This window comes from Mustela lutreola, chromosome 6, assembly GCF_030435805.1.
Source record: "Mustela lutreola isolate mMusLut2 chromosome 6, mMusLut2.pri, whole genome shotgun sequence".
Taxonomy (NCBI): Eukaryota; Metazoa; Chordata; class Mammalia; order Carnivora; family Mustelidae; genus Mustela; species Mustela lutreola.
Genome location: NC_081295.1, coordinates 22,391,494 through 22,413,987, shown reverse-complemented (window position 1 = coordinate 22,413,987; position 22,494 = coordinate 22,391,494). Strand labels below are relative to the sequence as shown.

Below are 22,494 nucleotides of genomic sequence, written 5' to 3'. Positions count from 1 at the left end.
GCCCTCTGGTCCCCAAATATTCATGTCCTTAAAGGTCTAGCTCTATGGGGCCTGTTCCGGCAGAGGGCATACAGCCATGTCAAGATGGAGGCAGAGATCGGAGTTATGCTGCCACAACCCAAGAGATGTCTGGGACCACCAGAAGCTGGAAGAGGCAATGTCTGATCAGTCTCTAGAGGCTTTGGAGGGAGCAGGGTCCTGCCAACACCTTGACTTTTTTATTTTTAGCCTCCAGAATTATAAGAAAATAAGTTTCTGTCATTTTCAACCACCTAATCTGTGGTACTTTGCTATGGCAAATTAAAAACTAACAGGGACACCTAGCAGAAGGATATGAAACGTTGACTCTGAGGTGAGACATGGTGCATCAACAAAGTTCTGATGGAGAATGGTAATCTGTGGCAGATTGTATTATTTGTTCATAATTTATCCTTCCCTCCCTTCACATGTTAATTCCCTAGCTCACTGTGGGTAGAATATACTTCCCTAGCCCACTGCTATGGCGTTTCTCCATGTAACTTGTTTTGGCCAATGGGATGGGCAGAAAGGTCAGGTCTTTTTGGAAAATGAGGCCTGGCAAGGTTTGGCAACGTTCAACCAGTCCTATCGGAGCTTCTGCTCTCTACCTTGAGAAAAGTGTGCTTGTGTTGTAAAATACAAATTCTGGATATATTTCAAAGCAAAAGCTTACTTGGATATGGGATGTGAGAAAAAGAGAAGAGCAGCTTGAAGAGTGGATTGAACACTTAGCAAGAAGGGAAAACTGGGAGGAGCATATCTGGGGCGGGTGGATCAGAGGGTTCTTCCTGTGCACTTAAATCTGAGATAACTACTAGGCATCCAGTTGTATATACCAAGTTGCAGTTGATTATATAGGCATGTAATTCAGGGGAAAGGTGTGGGATAGCAACATGAATTTAAGAATTTATCAGCATTTAGTAGGGCAGACAGAGAAGGGTACATAAGGAGTGAGCCCCGGGATTCTCCAGCTATAGAGGTGAGAGATGTAGACTGTCCAGTGAGGTAGAATGGAGTATATTCCTTATTAAAAAAACAGCTTCACTGAGATACAATTCATATATAATTCACCCACGTAAAGTGTAGAGTTCAGTGGTTTTTAGTATAGATTTGCACAACTATCACCACAATGAATCTTGAACATTTTAATTACCCCAAAAAGAAACCCTTTACCCATTAGTGGTCACTCCACGTTTATCCTGAGATCTCCCATTGTGGGAAACCTCATCCTAGGCAGCCACTAGTCTATTTTCCATTTTAATAGGTCTGCCTATTTTGGACACTTTATATAAATGGAATCATATGATATGGGGTCCTTTGTAACTTTTCTTTTACTTAGTATGTGTTCAAGATTCATTCATGTTGTAGCCTGTACCCAAACCTCATTCTGCTTCATTGCTGAATGATGTTCCAGTGTACAGACACACCATACTTTATTTTTCTATTCATTAGTATATGGACATTTGGCTTATTTCTATCTTTTGGCTGTTGTGAATAGTGCTGCCATGAACCTTCATGTATGTTTTTGTTTGAACACCTGTTTTCAATTATTTTGGGTATATATATCAACAAGTTGATTACTGAGTCATGTGGTAATGCCATGTTTAACTTACGGAGGTCTACCAAACTATTTTCCAAAGCAACCGCACCATTTTATAAACCCATCAGCAACATATGAGGGCTCCAATTTTTCCACATCCCCACAAACACTTGCTATTGTCTGGTTTTTGTTTGTTTGTTTGTTTTTGAATTTTAGCCATCAGTGGGTGCGAAGCGATAACTCATTACAGTTTTGGTTTGCATTTCCTTAAGGACTCACGGTAAGCATTTTATGCTTATTGGCTATTATTTGTTTTTACTTTTCTTTGAGGTACTTTTTGTTACACAGAGATTTTAAATTCAAATGTAGTTTTGATTTAAATAAGGACAGAGGAATATGTATAACATCATATTTTAAGAGTCAAGAGGAATTTTCCAAAAGTAAGTGGTGCTAAAATATAAATACATTTTTAATGTTTATTAAAATAAGTACAACCCAGTCAGTAACTTTCTGATTTTTCAAACCTTGGTATATTCTTACGAACATTGCACTTACCATGAAGAGCTCCTCTGGGGGTTTATTTCCATCTAGCTCAATGAGATACTGGGAATTGTGTTCAGCCATTACTTCCTGCAGAAAATAGAAAACTTATGGTCCAGGATCACTGGAAAAACCGAACATAAGATCAGAATCTTAACATACTATGAAGAAATCTTTAAAGCTAAATTGTTTGCTTTATACATAATATAATGTATATAATTTTAAGTGCTTTTTTGAAAAAAACTAAATTAGTCTTTTTATCATGAATTTTATTCTCTTTCTGATTTTTTTCTTTTCAGTTTTTCTTTACATTGATGTTTTAGAGTCCTTCCAAATAGAAAATGTTCTGGGGCACCTATCTCTCTGCATATATTCATAGAATAATTTCTACCAATCTGATAACTGAAAATGAGATTGGTTTGTTTTACTTTTTATTTCTCTAGCTATGGGAGAGGTTTGATATTTAAATATCCATCTCTGTACACTGACTAACCATAACATCTGTGCGTTTTTTTATCTGATTGTTTCTTTCCCTTAAAATTCATGGAAAGTCTTTAAGCTATATCAATTGCAAATATTTTACCATTAGTAATAAAAAAAGATTTATCTTTTTGATTTTATGTTATCTTCTATAATATAAAACATATTTATAATAAAATATATCCATTTTCATTGTTTCTGGATTTCCTTTCTTGCTTAAATTAAATTTTCTCTATCTCAAGATTATATTAATATTCTTCTAAATTTTCTTCCACTATTTTTTGTTTTTAATATTAAAATCTAAAATTCACTGGATTTCGTTTTTGTACATTTGCAAATTTGAACTCTATTTGAACCCTGTATCCCCAGAAAGTAGGGAGGGTTGAGAGATAAGACCCATCTCTATCCTTCCTCAAGGATTCAGATAAGCTCTGTCTTCATCCTTTTCACCATTCCCTAAGACTTGAGGATGTCTCCCTTGTTTACCTGCCTCCATAAAACCCCTAGGTCCCCCTTCCTTTTCCTTGAGATATTTCTCAGTAGTGAATGTTCTCCCTATTAAAATAGTCTGAACAAAATCATCTTAATTGTCCAGAGCATTTTGTTTTTCACAATATTATGTGAGGTTGGGTTCTATTCCGGTGAATAGTTTTCTAACTTTTTGAACCTTATTTTAATTATGCTTCATTTCCCCCTCAGGGCTAGCCACTTAAGGAGTTTGCAGGATATTTCTGTTTGAAGGAAGTAGAACATTATAGATAGATATGCAAAATACTCTTAAGAGGCTATGTTTAAAGGCCAGGAATAGAAGAAGAGGTAGGGAGCAATAAAAGTCATATATAAGAAAGAAATTAAATTTGGCTCCCCTCTTGGGGTCAAACAATGAGAATGAAAATGATCCACTCATTGGTCTATAAAAATATATAAGCTTTATAAAAGAACATGAAACAAATCCTTTTAGTTTCTCTATCAGTTTTTTGTCTTTGTAGTTCCATTGCTCAGCATGGTGTGTGACCAAATACCCAAGTCTGGTAAATGTTTGTTGAATAAATCTCCAACACAAATTTGGCAGAGTCTGCCCTGGACTTTTAATCATATAAAATATGCTTTTCACATAATTGTAACCTTAGTAATCATATTTTTAAAATGTTAATTATTTTAATTAAAACCTTCTTATTCTAATATGTAATGGCCTTAATCATGTTTGCATATAATCAGCTTTGAATGGGATAACCATAGAAACCAATCTGGGGATAATTCTGTAGATTGCAATTTAAATAAATTAACAATTCCTTTTAGAATAAAAGATGTGTCTTAAATGCACATTTGTTTTGATAAACCAATAAATTATGGATTGAAAATGTTTTTACAAAATAGTCTCTTTTTTTTCTTTTTTTTTAAAAGATTTTATTTATTTGTCAGAGACAGAAGGAGAGAGAGTGAGCGAGCACAGACAGACAGAGTGGCAGGCAGAGGCAGAGGGAGAAGCAGGCTCCTGCCGAGCAAGGAGCCCGATGTGGGACTCGATCCCAGGACCCTGGGATCATGACCTGAGCCGAAGGCAGCTGCTTAACCAACTGAGCCACCCAGGCGTCCCCAAAATAGTCTCTTAACATGGGTTTTCCAACCTCCAACCATAAATAAATACCTCTACTGACTTTTGAAAAATGTAGTTCATTTATCACTTTTCAACAATACTGCAGCTTTTTATTTTTTTTTAATTTTTTTAAAGAATTTATTTATTTGTTTGTTTGACAGAGAGAGATCACAAGTAGGCAGAGAGGCAGGCAGAGAGAGAGGAGGAAACAGGCTCCCCACTGAGCGGAGAGCCCGATGCAGAACTTGATCCCAGGACCCTGAGATCATGACCTGAGCCAAAGGCAGAGGCTTAACCCACTGAGCCACCCAGGCGCTCCTACTGCAGCTTTTTAAAAAGTCAACTAATACTGTTCTGTAAAACAGCCTTTGGAATGGAAGTCTTATTCTAACAGCATTTTATCAAAATTAAGTAGTAGAGAATCAGATAATATAAAGGATGAAAAATGTAAAAGCTCTTTAACCAGTGAGAGAACACAAGTATCAGTATTTCTATTTTTAACAATATATCTAGTTCTTACTTCTAAAGGATGAAGAATTATTTCCTTATAAAGTTTCACAATGTTTTCAATATTTTCCAAATAATCCTCAGGTCTCTGAACTATATGTTGAAGGATTTCAGCCACCATCTGCATTTCTGCAATAAATGCCTAAATGGAAAAAAAAGAGATTTTCAAAATCTTTACCTTAATGATTATTTAATTTAGAAGCCATACCTCTCTCTCATTACATCTACATGCCTAAAGCTGAATGAGAAGCAGATAGAAGGGAGAATGAGGATTTTTATTTAAGAGACAATGAATGCCCCAAGGGTGAAAGTAAGACTGAGTCCAGCGTAGTTGAAGACTAACTGGAAGGCCAATGGAGCAGCTGGAACACAGCGAGCAGGCAGGGCAAGACAGTCAGGGATGAGATCAGGGAGACCAGGTCTATGGCCTTTCAAATTACACGAGGGTGTTTGAATTTTCATCTACGGGTAATAGAAAGTCACTAAGGGTCATATTTTTAAAACATGGCTCTGGCTTTTGTGAAGAATGGAATGGGGATGCAGAGGAAAGTGGAAGCCAAAAGAACATATACAAAGCTACTATAGCAATTTAGGGAGATTAACAGTTGTGTGTATATAAGTTTCATGAAATTATTGGCCATCAACCCAAGTGGGTGACATGTTTGCATACCTGACTTCTAAACATGGCTATGCTACTAGGCAGACATCACAGCAAACCAGGCCCAGGGGGTTGAATTCAGTCTGAAGACATTAATTTGATTAAATCCCATAATATTGGCCTACACTGTGTTTTTGAAATTTTGGATTAGTTGCCAACTACTTTTAAAATGCTGATTTTGGCTTCTTTGGAAAAATCAGACTACCTGGTAAAAATAGACCAGAATTCCCACATGGCAAGAGTTGGCTGGGCTGGAGCTGAGAGGCAGCTGTCCTCTGAAGAAGCGCATACGCTCACTAGCTGTCCAGTGGAACTTTCTGCGGTGATGGAAGTGTTGTGTATCTGTGCTGCCCAGTTTGGAAGATGCAGCCATATTTGGTCACGAGCACTTGAAATGTGGCTAGTACTACTGAGGAACTAAATTTTAAATTTTATATAATTTTAATGAATTTAAAGAGCCACATAGAACTCTCTGTTGCTATGAAATGAGGCTGCTTAGCTGTCAGGATGTGGAAGGACTTCCATACTGACAAGAAGGTTAAACTTGATGGCCTCTAGATTATGATCTAATAGTTCTTGGAAACATGACATATTTGTTCTATTCCCCCAGATTAAATAAAAATTTAAAATGTAATTTTCTCTAGTATCTTCTATTTTCTTTACCCATGCTATTATTTAATTTAATTTTAGCAAATTTTAAAAGTGTAATATATGATACTGGGATATTACCTCTTCTTCTTCTTGCTCTTCCTCCTCTTCCCCTTCCTCTTCTACTTTTCCTTCTTTTTGGGCTTCTTTCCTTCTTTTCCTACGATTCTCAATGACTTCCGGATCCCACTGATCTCTTCTGTAGATGTACCCTGTACCACCGTGCTGTCTTTGCCCAGAAATTCTTTGGCATAGATCGTAGTCAGGGCACTAAGGAACAACATTAGTAATTTTAACAAGCATCCTCAGTGATTCTGATGCCGACAGGTCAGGCACCACACTTTGAGAAACAACACTTTAGGACCTTCCTTGATCATGTTCGGATTTCTTCAGGCCAGCTCTATGTGGAGTTAGATGGGATGGGTATTTACTGAGCAAGACTTATTTAGGCTTCCTAATTCATTAGGCTTCCTAATTCACAAGAAAGATTTCAACCCTCTCAAGTCATTTTTATAATGTGTGTTTGCCCTTCCTTATTCAGCAACCCAGGATACCCACACTGTAGGGACTCATATGAAAGTGAGTCTGAAGGACATGTGTCAGAGCAGAGGTCCTCACACTTCAGTGGGCATCAAGAGTCATGTGAAGGGCTTTTCAACACAGATAGCTGGACACCCCCTTCTGGTTCCCCCTCAAGTTTCTGAGTCATAGTTCTGGGGTGGGCCCTAAGAATATGTATGCCTAACAAACTTCTGAGTGCTGCTGTTGCAGTTGGCTCTGGGACAGTACTCTGAGAACCACTGCTGTAGTAGATCCGGTCCTGGCCCATAATTATTTTATTTTATTTTAAGCATAGGCCCCTTTAGAATGTGAGGAAAGCTATTGGCTTCTGCTTCAGAAAAACAGATATACACAATAAAATAATTTCAGAAGGTTCACAGATGTTTAAGGATTCCTGGATTCTAGGCTAAGAGCTTCTGCTCTAGAAGTTCCAAGATTTATCCCCAAGTAAGGCCAAACCACCAGAGAAATGTGTGTTGTATTGAGTTCTGTTTCACATTAGGCCCTCTGATTACACTTAAGTCAATGTGTAGAGACCACCTGGATACCCACTACCACATTTACAATATAAATGAGATTAAGGGCTTTATTCTCTACATTGATTATATATATATATATATATATATATATATATATATATATATATATATATTTTTTAAATTTTATTTTATTTATTTAACAGGCAGAGAGAGAGAGAGAGAGAGAACACAAGGAAGCAGAGTGGCAGGCAGAGAGAGGGAGAAGAAGACTCATGCTGAGCAGAAAGCCCCATGCTGGGCTCGATCCCAGGACCCTGGGATCATGACCCAGCAGAAGGCAGCCACTTAATCGACTGAGCCACCCAGGCACCCCTACATTGATGATATTTATACTAAGACCCATGTAAGATATTTCTCTCACTTAAAATTTTAATTCGAATTTCTCTCATTTTGTTTTTTCTGAAGAACATCTTGTCTTTTCATAGACAATGTGAATTTTATGTAAGTGATCACATTTCCCATTCTACTTTGGCTCATCAAACTCAAAAGCAAATTTATGTCCCAAATTAGTAAGCGTTTGGAGGCTAATGGCCTCTGCGTCTGTACTTTTATTCCACCAAGTGTTAATTTCCTATACAATCTATGTTTTCCATGGCTTGGACTTTATATTTGGTTTTGTTAATTGTTTGAGATCTTTTCTTCTCTCCCTTTCACACGTGTGACATTCTCAAAGTCCGTGCAGGGATTTTGACTGGTCTCCAACCACAGCCTGTGGTAGGCTGTAGATGACATCACGCGCAGCATCGCAAGACCTCCTCTCTCTCACAGCTAACACTAACACACTCCCAGGTGCCAGCATCTGGGTGGAGAATCATCTCATTTACTTTGAGCTGTCAAACCCTTTGGAGAATTAGGCAGATATGGATATAAAAGCTTATTGTTAATTTTCATATAAACAAGCAGACCTGGACTTCCTGAATTCTTGTCATACCTCCATGAGGCAGTTATTATTTTTGTAAAGAGGAAGTTGTGTCTTCTAAATGTCATCTACCATATGCTGTTGATAAAGGAGAGATCGGGAACAGGATCCAGTCTTGATTCAATCTAGCAATGTTTTTTTTTTGTTTTTTTTTAATTAATTTTTTATTTTTTATATAACAATCATATGTCCAACTTATTTGCTCCTTCTTTTGTTTTATTTAACTGACAGACTTATCAGGTGTCTGTTAGGTACTACATCTTGTGTTAGTTGATGTTTATATGAGTAAGACATGGTTTTTGCCTTCATATAAGGCAGAGTCCAGAAGGAAAATGGGTAATTACAATATATAATACGATAAAATGATAGAAGAGAGCAACATGAATGGTCATCAGGAAAGTATTCAACTTTTCTGTAGTAAGTAAGGTATGGGGATAAGGAGGAAGAGAAAAGGAGAGGAGGAGAGAGAGAGAAAAGGAGAAAGCAAGAGTGAGAGAGAACGAGAGAGTTAGTTGGTGTGTTGGTGTGGAAGGGGTGGTCATCAGGGAAACAGATGATGTCTGAAATGACTTTCAGAGGATGACTATGTTGAAGACTGTTGAAGAGGCAGAGGGATTTCTTGTGGATGGAGCTGCAGGTGCAGAAGCACAGAGGTATCAGAAAGTATAACTTAGTAGTCCCTATGGTTGATATATGTTATCATTTCCTTAACTACTTAATATATTTTTCAGATTTTATTCATTTATTTGAGAGAGAGAGAGAGAGAGAGAGAAGCAGACTCCCCACTCAATGCAGAGCGCAACTAGGGGCTCCATTTCCAAGACCCTGAAATCATGACCTGAGATGAAGGCAGGTGTTTAACAGACTGAGCCCCTCAGGAGCCCCATTAATATTCTTGCAGACATTCCTTGAATTCCACTACTGTCAAAAAGAATGATTAACTATAGTAACAAAACAACTAATATTCTTACCTTAATATTGATTATAATATCAGGTTTCAAATTTAAATTTTTAATTAATTCTATTTGCTGCAAAGTAGTCATGGTATCCTCTGAAAGAGTTGGTAGTTCAGTGATAACATAACCTGTTGAGTAAAATATATAATTTTTAAAGTTTATAATATTATCACTGTATGAGAGCATTGACTCATTATTGCTTTATAAGATGTCATTTGCTTATGGATGAAAAGATTAATATAGATCTTAAAATCTACATATATTTTCAATTAATTGTTAAGTTTATTGCCACATGAAGCATAATTATGAATACTGTTTTTCTGATCATAAATAAAATTACTGAGCTAGGAGGAGACATCTTTAAAAATTCCAAATCAATTTATTTTAAGCATATGAGGTGTCTAGGAGAGAAAATCTGTGATAGTAATTCTTTGAACATTAGGAAAGCTGTAAAGGTATATTATAGGGGGTGTATAGTATACTATTTTCCTCCTAAAGCTAATATTTCATAATAGAATATGTACATAGGTAGTGTTTATATAAATATGGGGAGTAAGAAAACACCCATGTTCTCCCCATACTGTTTAAAAAACGAACATTTTCAGTATGATTTTGGCTTAGCACATTATCTTGCATTCCCACCCAGAAACCTGAATCTGCTCATTGAAATTCACCCCATTTGCCATCATCACATTAATTTCCTTAATATATTTCTTTATGTTGCTCTCTTGCTTGAGAAAATTTTCTCTTATTATTATTCTCAATTCCCTCAGAATTAAGGACATCAGTCAATTTTTCTACTATTTTAATAGGAACTTTTTTTTTCTTGAAAGAACTGACAGACAAATTGTGGTTATTCAGTTTGGGATATTTGGCAGACATTTTATAAAAAGTGAGTGGAGTGAGCTGGTCACTTTAAGGACAACTGACAGTATTTGTTCCAATAATAAAATTCCAGCAAAAATTCAAATTTTAGAAAGAGTGTATCTACTGCCATAAGCTTAACAACCTCCCAATTTTTAGAGCTTTTCTTAATGAAATTGGTGGTGAAATTAATAAGTGATTTTTTTGATAGTGTATAATAAAAAGTATCAACATTTGGAAAACCTGCACAACTTAGTGAGTCAATATTTTCCAAAATAACCACTGCATGGTGCCTGCAAGTCATGCATGGGTAGAAGACCTAATCCAAGTTCAAGATAGACAAATGGATTTTATGGAACAGAGTTTGAAAAGTCCTCCATGTGGTTTCAGATTCTACAATGCAAATAACTTTTAAGAAAAATCCCCTCAGTGAGTTTTAATGTAGGATTCAAGAACAGTCACAATTATTCTAAAGACTATTAAAATATACTTCCCCTTTCTAACTACATATTTGTGTGAAGTTGGGTTTTCCTCATATATTTCAATAAAAACAATATACTGCAACAGATTGAGCAATAGGAGATATGAGAATCCAGTCGGGTCTTCTCTTAAGCCAGATATTACAGAGGTTTGCAAAGATGAAAAATAATACCACTCTTCTAAGTTTTTTGATTTGAAGAATATAATTTTTTTTATAAAATATGCTATCACTGTGAACATGTGATGGTTTTGTTATGATTTTTAAACATATTTTATTTTCTTCTTTTATTTATTATTTTTTAAAAGAGTTTATTTGACAGAGAGATCACAAGTAGGCAGAGAGGCAGGCAGAGAGTGAGAGGGAAGCAGATTCCCCACTGAGCAGAGAGCCTGATGCAGGGCTCCATCCCAGGACTCTGAGATCATGACCTGAGCCGAAGGCAGAGGCCTTAACCCACTGAGCCACCCAGGTGCCCTTATTTTTCTTCTTTTAAAGAAATGTTTTAAACATTTCTTAGTTTCAATTTCTAATATGATAGATACTGATAGATATAACCCAAGTAAACAAAAGCTCTTTTGGGGCCTCAACAGTCTTTATAAGTATAAAGGAGTCTTGAGACTAAAAAGTTTGAGAACTCCTATTCCATGCAATGCATAGAATAGTATGATTTTAAAAAGTTATTTTCTGTTGAGAGATGAATAAATGAATGTGCCTAATAAGCCAATCTCAAAATTCTCTCTTTAGAATATGCTTATCAAATGCATATTATTATCTTTTTATTTTATAAAAGCAGACCAACAACTACCATAGTAATTCCAAAATCTCATCAACTCCTTAGGCATTTCTCCTAAACTTTTTCAAACACTTTACCATCTGCTAACTATATGCTGGATGCAATCCCAAGTAGTTTAATTTCAAAAGGCCAAAAGGGAGACCTATTATCTTTGGTTTGGGATATATGAACTATAACCATGATTCTCTCCCGTCTTGCTATAATCTTTGGATTCCAACTCTGCCTATTCTTCTGCTTTTGCTCTTGTCTTTGAAAGACTTTGAAATACTGGTGGTATCCTAAGGCATCCATTCTATTCAAGGTTCCTTAAATGAACCCAACAACTCCCTGCAAAAATTTAGCCACCGCATGCATTGGCCTTGTCTCAGGAACTGGGCCAGACCTTTCTCTACTTACTGCCTCCTGCTGCTCTTGCTTTTTTTCCACTTGGCTTCCTACTTCCTTAGTTTGGTTTGGATCTTATTGTTAAATTATCCTCCATTTGATTAACAACCTTATTGGAAACTTGTCAAGACATTGGGATGTGATGGCTGGCATTAACCTCCTGGTTTAAAAGTGAGTATTGTGGTGCAGTGGCCTGGTCCTAGACTGAATGCAAACCTTGCCCAGTTTTCCCCTCCTGACTGGACATTTCCAGAGACCATCAGTCTCCAGAATTCATGCCCTCCCCTTCCAAGCAACAGGGGGTTACACAGTACCTTCCTCTCATTCCTTCTGCTGGCAGCACGGCCCACCATCTGTGTATTACAAAGGGATGACAGCAAGATGTTTGGCATTCTGTATGCTGTGCTCTCCAGGACCCTGTATATTACTACAGTCACTGCTACTGAGGGGACAGCTTATCAGGCATTTCAAGTACAACTGTTTGTAGATATCCTAAACCTCAGGCATACATGTGGACTGGAATGAGTTTAAAACTTGGTCTCTTTCCTAGTGGAAGCAGCAGAAGAGTGGGTAGCTTCCATGGAGTCTGACAGGCCAGTATTTGGGCAGCTTGAATTTTCTGAGTGATGAGTTTTAGGGTCTTACCCATTGAGAGGTGGCCAGTATCATCACACCCAGGCCCTAGGAACAAGTCTATGGAAGAGATGTGGGAGAGTGGAAGAGCTTAGTTCTCTAGACCCAATTCTGGATACTTACAAGGACATTTCCTCATAGACAGATCAGAGCTGCCAAGCCCACTGCCAGCCTCTCTAACCCCAGAGACGTGTGTGAGGATGGAAGCATAGATGAGGACTTCCCCTCTCTGTCCCATATCTCCTTGATACCATTGCCAAGCCCCTACCTTCAATGCTGAAGATGGAAGAGTGGGAGACCTCCTGCCACTCCTTGCTGCGAGGCTCTGTTTGTACCAGCATTGGCAGAGTAGACACGCTGCAGGCTAGTGTTCAGCCTGTATCAACCCCACCAGGAAGAAGCTGAAATACTGTCCATATGACTGCCCAGGGGTAACTACTTGGTCCATGCCATCCCTTTACCCCCACTTTCTGGTACAGTGGAATGAATTATTTCCACCAAACTGAAGATGGCATGCCACTGCTTTCAGATTGAAGCGACGAGAGATTCAGAGATATCAAGTAGTTTATGTTCATCCAGCCCTAATAGGTACCTGACCTCATGCCAGCCTGATCTGAATGGATACACTGGTGATCAATGACTTATGAGACCATCCACAATGGGATATGTCGGGGACAGGGAATGCCCAGACTAGGGCTGTCCATCATTACTGGAGAAAGTGAGTTTTTCTGGAATCTAGAAACAGGAAGCAAATAGGGACTTCCCAGGATGCCTAGGCATTGGCTCTGACCCAAGTTTTGAAAGCTCCTCACTTCCAATTTCACTCCTACCATCTACCAGGCTGGTGGGTAGGACCAAGTATCAGAAAGACTCCTTGATGAGCAAAGACTTTTAAACTGCATTTAGCAAGATGCTAGATTCCACAGAAATTCCTCTGGGGATGCCATAGACTAGGTGGGGGGAGTTTGGGCAGAAGGGATTCTAGGTTCTGTCCCCACTAGAGCCCTTAAAAAGCCCAGTTGTGCATACCTAAAACACAGCCATGCAATTGCATGTTAATCGTGTGGCCCTCAGACTCAAGAAACCATTTATACTGCTTCTCTTCTGCCAGCTCCCAGAGCAAGCATCAGTGTACAGTAAGTCTAGGGGAAAGAGGAGTACATTAAATGATTTTAAGGGATGCCAGTCAGCAAGATCCAAAATGAAGGAAATTCTTAAACACAGATAACTTAAACATAGATAACTTGCTTTTTCAACAAAGAGAACACAAGATGATAGAAGGAGGTAGAGGGATTTTATAGATTAAAAGGGACTTGAGACATACTAAGCAATTGCTATATGTGAAACCTGGTTAGATCCCCCCCCCCCAAAAAAACTAAGCAAACAAAACGAACAAACAACAACAACACACACACACAAATAAAACAACAAAAAAAAAATCCAAAAAACAAACAAAATAAAACCCCAAAATGGAAAACCAAAAAACAAAACCCAAAAATCAGGTAGGAAAAAAAATACACAAGGCAAATAATGAAATCTGACCACAGAGTGGTCAGTAAATGATTTACTATTAATTTAGTAGGCATGATAATGTAATGTGATGCTAGGTTTAAAAATATTCCTTACCTTTTTGAAATATATACTAAAACCTTTACAGATGAATTGATATGATATGAATTAGCTTCAAAATAAAGTAGGTTAGTAGAGGAATGTGGGCAGGAGGTCACATAAAACAAGATGAGACAAGAGTCTTCATCGAAGCTGGGTGAGGGACACATGGGGGTTTTATATCACTTTTACCTTTGTTTGAAATCTTCCACAAGAAGAAGTTAAAAAGATTCTGAACATCATGAATGGCATAACTGAGTAGGTTTATTTTTTCATTATTTTTTCTCTTTTTGCCTATATTTATTATTTATACCATGTTTTGGGGGGGCAAATTACTCTAAATTTTTCAAGAGGTAAGGGGAGATGAAATATAAAAAGGAGATATTTGCCTGCCTATGCATATACACGCTTCAGCTTCAATCACGATGATTTTGGAGGTCATTTATGGACCCATGTTGGAATTCTGTCATTGTCCTTTTTATTCATTTAACCTCCTACATTCTGGATGTTTTCTCAAGCTCAACTTCTTTATCACTGATCACTAGTTAGAAGACTGATGTGTAGACAAAGTATATGTGTGTGTGTGTGTGTGTGTGTGTATATATATATATATATATATACATATATATATATATAACAACATATGTAATAGGTGAAATTTTTCTATACGTGGGTGGATAGATGTAGTTTGTTCTGTATATCATCTACATGTAGAGAAATCTTTCTACTTATAGATGTAAATGATACAGACATAGTTTGCAGGGACGTCTGCTTTTGGTACTTCCATTATTGACTTGCTTTGGCAATCATGATTTTTACTTTACTGCATTTTATTTTTATCCCTATATTCTTTTTTAAAATTTAATTTTATTTTTTCAGTGTTTCAAGATTCATTGTTTATGCACCGCTCCCAGTGCTCTATCCCTATATTCTTAAGAGTCACAACGTCTCTCCTAACTTACTAAGGATATAAAGCAGCTTGCTAAGTTTTTCTTCTTTAATTCAATAAATCTATTTTGGGTGGGTGATTTTCTCCCCAGCCCATCTTCTTCTTCCTTCTTTTACAAATGTCATAGGGTATGCTCTTTTCTATTTAGTCGTTCTAAGCTTCAGTAGTCTTTGAAACCCCTGCTCAGCATCTGTTGGAGTGCAGGGAGACTTCTTGGGTCCAGAGTGAGAGGGTGGACGGGGTGAACAGACCGAAGCCTGCCAGTAACTGGGGCAGGAGGGTAAGCTGGCACTAGACAAGAAATTCCTGCCTGATAAGTGCGGATTAATGCAAAGAAGGCGGACAGGACTCAGTAATAAAACTCTGAGTGAATGGGAAAGCAGTCAGCAGAGGCTGTCTGCACTGTAAGGACCACGGGAGAGTGTCGATCCCTTCCTGGATAACACAGAGCTCAAAGAAGATGGAACCATTTAAATTTATTTATTTGTTTACAAATGTAGAGTCTGAAGAATAAAAGGAAGTAAACAAAAATACGTAAGCTGCAGGCACCTGGGTGGCTCAGTGGGTTAAATCCTCTGCCTTTGGCTCAGGTCATGAGCTCAGAGTCCTGGGATCCAGCCCCGCATCGGGCTCTCTGCTCAGCAGGGAGCCTGCTTCCCTTCCTCTCTCTCTGTCTGCCTCTCTACCTACTTGTGATCTCTGTCTGTCAAATAAAAAAAATAAAATCTTAAAAAAAATACCTAACCTGCTTAACGAATTCAGGCTCTAGAATTCTTACTTCAGGGCAAAGGAAACAGCAACTTCAGAAATTATGTGTGCCTCATCTAAAGCATGAGTTTTAAGACTGCTTTGATAGCCACCGATTTACAAAAACAAACATACCAAAGTGAGAAACTTGCAGAGAGTTGAGCTTCTCCAACATTAGCTTTATGATAAGTTCTTCGGGAATGCTTTGACCACTGAGCAGTATTGACTGCAACTAAGAACCAACAAAGATAGTGTATATTAGTGTATATACACTTGTGACACAGAGCTTTTTTTTTTTTTTAAATCATAATAATTTTGACACTTAGATTTACCATAACTCCTGATTCAGTTTCCCTCGCAATCTGTTCTTCCAACACTGGTAAAGCTAAAATATGAATTCAAAATATTAGCACAAGCTGATATTAGAATTGCCAAATTAAGAAACACATTTGTGTTTTATAATGGTAACAAAGATTAATATTTGCATATCACTTTAAGAGTTTTCAAAGCACATTTATACACATTATGTCACTTAAGCTAACCAAAGGATGAGGCAGCAGATTGTATTCCACAAAGAACTTGTCTCTGCTATTCTCTAGCTAAAAGATCTTGAGGAAGCTAACTTCTTAAATATCTCTGGGCCTTGCATGCTTATCCCCTGTATAGCACACAAGAGAATGTGAGGATGAAATGACATTGTGTACGGGACAATGATTTGGAATTGTAAAGTGTCACTCAAAATTATACACAAAGTATTATTAGTCTATAGACTTTTATTACCATAGAGTTATATCCAGAGCCCATTAACTTTGCTCTCTGATTAAATGAAAGGAATACGCATCAAGAAATGTAAAAATAAGTAAACACTGGTTAGAAAAAGGGGGCCTGAAGCTGGAATTCCAAAGATTTGTTTCCTTTTAAGAGGAAATATTCTATCCCTTATGGACGACATCCCGGGACAGAAGTGATAGGGACAAGACCTAGGGGAGGACTCAGGAACTGAATTAAGTCCCTCATTGCTAGTCATCTATGATTGTACAATTTGTCCCCCAAATTGTACCAGATTGCAATTTCACTAACAGCACATGGAATCAACATTTCATAACATTCTAGCCAAAAATAATTATAAAAACTTTAAAGGTTCTTTGTCAATTTGATAGGCAAATATGATCAGTGCTTTTTATTTTAAGATTTTATTTATTTATTTATTTATTTGACAGACAGAGACATAGTGAGAGAGAAAGAACACAAGCAGGGGGAGTGGGAGAGGGAGAAGCAGGCTTCCCAGTGGGCAGAGAGCCCCATGTGGGGCTTGATCCCAGGACCCTGGGATCATGACCTGAGCCAAAGGCAACTGCTTAAGGACTGAGCCACCCAGCGCCTCGGATCAGTGTTATTTTAATTAGCATTTCTTTGAATAACAATTTCTTTGAATAACAACTTTTTTCTTATATTTGTCTATTTTTATTTCTACTTTTATGAATTGACAATTCACTCTTTTTTGCTTATTTTTCTATTAGAAAAAATAGTTTTATTGATTAAAAGAATATTTTATATAAAGATAGCAGTCCTCATCTTATATACTGCAAAGAACACAAAGCAAAATAATAAAAAATAAAATTTATCATTGAAAATAATTATGTCTTGGGGCACCTGGGTGGCTCAGTAGGTTAAGCATTTGCCTTTGGCTCAGGTCATGATCCCAGGACTCTGGGATTGAGCCCTGCATCCAGCTCCCTGCTCAGTGGGGAAATTGGTTCTCCCTCTCCCTCTGCCCTTCCCAGCTCCCGACTTGTGCGCTCTCTCTCTCTCTCTCTCAGATAAATAAATAATATCTTAAAAAATAATTAAGTCTTGAAAAATGCTCTTAAGAACAGTTGTGAGGGTTTCTTTTCTTCTCATCTTTCATAGGGAGATACCCAAAACATATGTCTCCAGTAGTTCTAAATGAGAGAATTAGAGAATTGGAGGCCAGAGAATGAAGTGAGACATTCCATACATCCTCCTAACTTCTATGAACGAAACTAAGACTATCTGAAAAGCAGAAATAAGCCTGATGCTATCATGAAGATAACATTCACTAGGCTGGTAATGTGTGATAAAGTAATTACAGCAAAATGTTAACCACAGAATCTAGATGGTATAATTCTTTACATTTTTATGTATATTTGAAAGTTTTTATAATAAAACTTTGGGGGGGAAGGGTAAGATTTACCTTCTACACGAATACATTTCCATGTCTGTGCTATCTGATGAGCTAACGTTGTCTTCCCAACCCCCTTAAAAAGAAAGATGTTATTTAAAACCCACAAGCATTTGCCAGTGAAACAGATATTCTCATTTTAAAAGACTCTATTGATGGTTACAATACATGAATATTATCAAGTGAATTTTTTGTCCACAAAAATTAATGAATAGTAGACTCTACATATTTATAGCTTAATTTTTCTCTAGTTATTGTCACATTTGCCACATTTTTTGAAGTGATTTAAATAACCTTTTTTAAATTAAGAAAATAACCCTGAAATCAGGCAGCTGTACCATTATGACATTCCAGGTACTGTCCTCTTTTGACTGCCAAATTTTGTAATTTCGAATACATATCATTGTGATTATATTGAAATCCATCACTGTATCTCTTTTCTAAAGTTTTTAGTCATGACTGTTTTGACAGACTTCCACTTAGTAACTTTCAAGAACAAAAAACTCCTACTTAATGGACATCTTTGAAAAGTATAATATTTTCAAGACAGTAGATCATTTTAACATAGCAACATTTGCATCTGAGTGCTCTCACTGTTGACTTTTATTTTAAACATCTTAAAATTTAAATTTAGTTGATTAACATATAATGAACTTTTTTATTTCAGAGGTACGGGTCTGTGATTCATCAGTCTTACATAATACCCAGTGCTCATTACATCACATACCCTCCTTAAGGACCATCACCCAGTAACCCCATCCCTCCACCCACCTCCCCTCCAACAACCTTCAGTTTCCTATGATTAAGAGTTTCTTATGGTTTGTCTCCCTCTCTGGTATCATCTTGTTTTATTTTTTCCACTCTTCCCCTATGATCCTCTGTTTTGTTTCTTACATTCAACATATTAGTGAGATTATATGGCAGTTGTCTTTCTCTGATTGACTTATATCGCTTGGCATAATACCTTCTAGTTCCATACATGTTCACTCTGGACTTGTGAAACTCTACTGAATGTTAAGAAACATAATGAAAGTTACTGGAACCATTTCTTGGTACCTGTCCCAGGGTCTATATAAAATTAAATCAAGGGTAGGATCCAGCCCTTAGTATGTGCTGTTCTGGAAAGGCCCTTTAATTCACCAATTCAGGCTCTCTAATGGTAACTACCAACTAGTTCAATGGCTGAAAATACTGCTCATTTAGAGGTTCTTACTAGAAATGCCTAATAAGGCAGGATACCTTGTGTCATCCATTTTGGTTTCTTTTTATTTTGTGGAAAGACAATATATAGGTCCATGAACACATTGCAAAGGTAAAACACATTGCCTTTCTGTATCTTCAGATATTAATGGGAGAGCCCAGTTTGTCTCCATAGTGTCCTGTCTTCCCATACTCAGGGAGCTTCATAACAAATTTCACAGAAAGTTTTATAAGCAAATTATGTTTGAAATAACTTTTGATCACAGACTACTAACAATTGTCATGCTTTGATTTTGCAATACTTTGATGAATTCTATTTCTTCATAATGTAAAAACAAAGATAAGTACAATGTAGGTTCCTTTTCAATTAGAGTGTACAAGACAAGATAAAGTTAAGAACTTACAACCAATATTATATCAGTTATTAAAGTCATACAATGAAAGTCTAATACTCGAAAAAATTAGCACATTTTGTGGTTTTCATTCTTGTATGGTAATATAATGTTAGGATTTTAAAAATAAAAAAAATAGAGTAAATAATAAGTTAGGAAAGATAACTTACTGGTTTCCCAAATATAACAAAGCAAACAGGTTTAGACAGCAAAAAGTTATATTCAGCTTCATCTTCACTAAATATATCCGCAAATGAATGCTCTTCTGTCTCCTCTTGAGAATTCATAATATAAACTACTACAGTAAGAAAGAATACGATTGTCAGTGATTAATCTAGTTAGAAGAGGAAGGCAGGTGAGGGAGAATGAGACTATCCTGAGAATTTACTTCGCCTAGAAGACGTTCCACATCACTAAACACAAGGATTTTGCTGATATTCACAAATAAGTTAAACTTATCTATTAAAACAATAATAGGCTCTTAGTTTGAAATAAAAAGCAAAATCTAACTATATATTGTACAAAAGACAGCTAAAATGAAGTGTTTCTGCAAGACTAAATTAAGGGAAAACATACATATATACATACATATACATATATGTTATGATGTGTATATTCGATTAAAGATCAAATTAAATATACTATATGTATATATACATATATATGTCACACAGATATGTATGTGTCTATGTGTACATGTGTAGGGACTACCAATGGCTCTAACAGAAATCCGAATGGAAATTAGACAATACATAAAACTGAAAAAGAACATATACAACAAAAGTTAGAAGATATAACTAAGGTAGTATTTAGAAACCTTAAGCACTTACATTAGAACCAAAGAAGTTCTGAAAAATACATGAGATAAGCTCACCACTTTTAAGATGTTGAGGAAAAAACCCCAGGAAAAATAGAAAAATATATTTTAAAAGTTAATAAAATAGAAAACAAACATATAGAGAGGGTCACCAAAGCTAAGTAGTGGTATTTTGAAAAAAAGTATAAATAGAAAACTTCTGTCAAGATTGATCAAGAAGAGGGACGCCTGGGTGGCTCAGTTGGTTGGACGACTGCCTTCGGCTCAGGTCATGATCCTGGAGTCCCGGGATCGAGTCCCGCATCGGGCTCCCAGCTCCATGGGGAGTCTGCTTCTCTCTCTGACCTTCTCCTCGTTCATGCTTTCTCTCACTGTCTCTCTCTCAAGTAAATAAAAAAAAAAAAAAAAAAAAAAAAATCTTTAAAAAAAAAAAAAAAAAAAAAAAAAAAAAAAAGATTGATCAAGAAGATAGAAGGCACAATCAAATAATTTTAGAAGTGTGATTTCTTATATCTTGAAATTAAGATTTTTTTATATCTATCATTAATCAGAGAATGTTCTCCATGGTATACTAATTTTTTGAAATTTGTTGTGGTTTGCCTTATGGCCTAGTACATGGTAGTTTTTTTAAAGATTCCCTAAAAAGTATATGTGATTTATGTTTTTTTTAAAAATGTAGTGTTTTTTAAATGAAGCTTACATTAAGTTTGTGAATATTAGTGGTTAAATCTTCCATAATGCCTACTGATTTATTGTCTACTTGATCAAACAATATTAGATATATAAAAGAGGAAGGACTACAGAGTAACAATGCTACAGATGTAATATAGATAGGTGAGGATATCATAAACCAAAGTTATCCCAAATAAATTTGGAAATTTAAACAAAATTGATGAATTCCTAGAAAAATCAGCTTCTCAAGAAAAAAAAAAAAGAAAACCTGAGTGGTTCTATAACCATAAGGAAACTGAGTCAGTGACTAAAAACCTTCCCACCAAAGAAATCAGCTGGTTTTTCAAAAAGTTCCAAGTCTTACAATCTTACACTCTTTCAGAGAAAAGATAAAGTGGAGATTTCTTACATCCGTTTATCGGTCTTATAAACTTCACCTAAATCAGAGAATAGTGTGAAAAAACAAAACAATGTACCAATTTCGTTCATAAACAGGATTTACAAAATCCTAATATTAGCTAATTGAATCCAGCAATATATAACAAGGTAACATCAAGACAAAGTTGGGCTTTCCACAGGAACTCAAGGTTGGCCTAATATGAGAAATTAATTTATCATATTAAAATAAAAGAGAAAAACTGTATGATTATCTTAGTAGGTATAGAAAAAGTATGAGACAATCAACATCCTTTAATGATTAATAAGAGATAATTCTCTTAGCAATTAGGAATAGAAAGGAATTTTTTAACCTGATAAAAAGTATTAACAAAAGACAAACTTTACATTTAATGGTTAAATATTAAAAATGTTCTCTTCAGGTCATGACAAGACAAAAGAAAGAAAACTGTAATTATTCCCAGTTGATATGATTGCCCACATAAAAACAAATATATCACAGATAAATTTTGAGAATTAATCTGCTAATCCAATTTGCTGGATTCAAAATGATACAAAATTCAGTTGCATTTCTATACAGGATGAATTGCTAAAAAATGTAACTAAGGATAAAAAGACTTATCTTTGAAACAAAATAATAATGTGAACAGGATTAAATATTATAAAAGACATACAAACCCTTTATGGAAAAATTACAAAATTTTATAAAATGACTTTAATAGGCAGACTTCAAAAATGGAACATAACTATGTCCCATTGGTCTGAGACAATGTTCATGGCAATGAAAGTGGATTATGTGGGCCATATGCTTCCAGGTAAAAGGAATATGATTATATTTCTCTGTGGAATTTAAGAATATTCAAATGGGCTTAATATACCAAAATTACTTTAAGATGTCATTATGGAACAAGACATAGTAAGAATTATTACTAGTATATTAAAAAGATTGAGATGAAAACTTCATGACAAAAGAACTAAAATTTCAAGTTATTTTTAGGAACAAAAAATAAGTAATGCCACCATAAAATGTAGTTATAAAGGAGACAATACATCTAAATCTTTTAGAGAGATGGTGCATTTATTAAAGAGTATTAAGTGCACTAAAACCAGGAACCTAAGGCCTGGGATGGAACATTTATGTGGATGTCTAGATACTTTGAACCCCATGATTATCTGTGTTAGGCAGGAAACTAGGCATGAGCCAAAGGAGGATGGACCGTAGCCATCCTCACATCCCCAGCAGAGGACTATCTGGGGATCACCCCACTCCACCCATCTGGCAGTTGGTTTGCAGTTACAACATCTCAGTGGGGGAAGGATTAAGTTTGCTGTGCTTATTGCACTTGTGCAGAAAGTAGCCTCTGGTCCTTATTTAATCTATGCCTCTAGAAT

At 36.2% G+C, this 22,494-nt stretch overlaps 1 protein-coding gene across 12 annotated transcripts in view; it reads right to left on the bottom strand.

Annotated features, from left to right (window-relative positions):
* AK9 (adenylate kinase 9) overlaps positions 1 to 22,494 on the bottom strand; it is a 112,147-nt gene that overhangs the window by 85,318 nt on the left and 4,335 nt on the right. For all 12 annotated transcript variants that reach the window (XR_009354503.1, XR_009354502.1, XM_059176891.1 and 9 more), the window contains exons 2-9: positions 19,388 to 19,515; positions 17,638 to 17,701; positions 15,755 to 15,807; positions 15,558 to 15,654; positions 8,979 to 9,091; positions 6,070 to 6,258; positions 4,696 to 4,824; positions 2,114 to 2,188 (exon numbers count right to left, since the gene is read on the bottom strand). Coding sequence is in view for 10 of the 12 variants with exons in the window: in XM_059176891.1 (XP_059032874.1) it covers positions 2,114 to 2,188; positions 4,696 to 4,824; positions 6,070 to 6,258; positions 8,979 to 9,091; positions 15,558 to 15,654; positions 15,755 to 15,807; positions 17,638 to 17,701; positions 19,388 to 19,504 (837 nt within the window). In the remaining 2 variants the exon portion in view is untranslated. The remainder of the gene's footprint in view (positions 1 to 2,113; positions 2,189 to 4,695; positions 4,825 to 6,069; positions 6,259 to 8,978; positions 9,092 to 15,557; positions 15,655 to 15,754; positions 15,808 to 17,637; positions 17,702 to 19,387; positions 19,516 to 22,494) is intronic.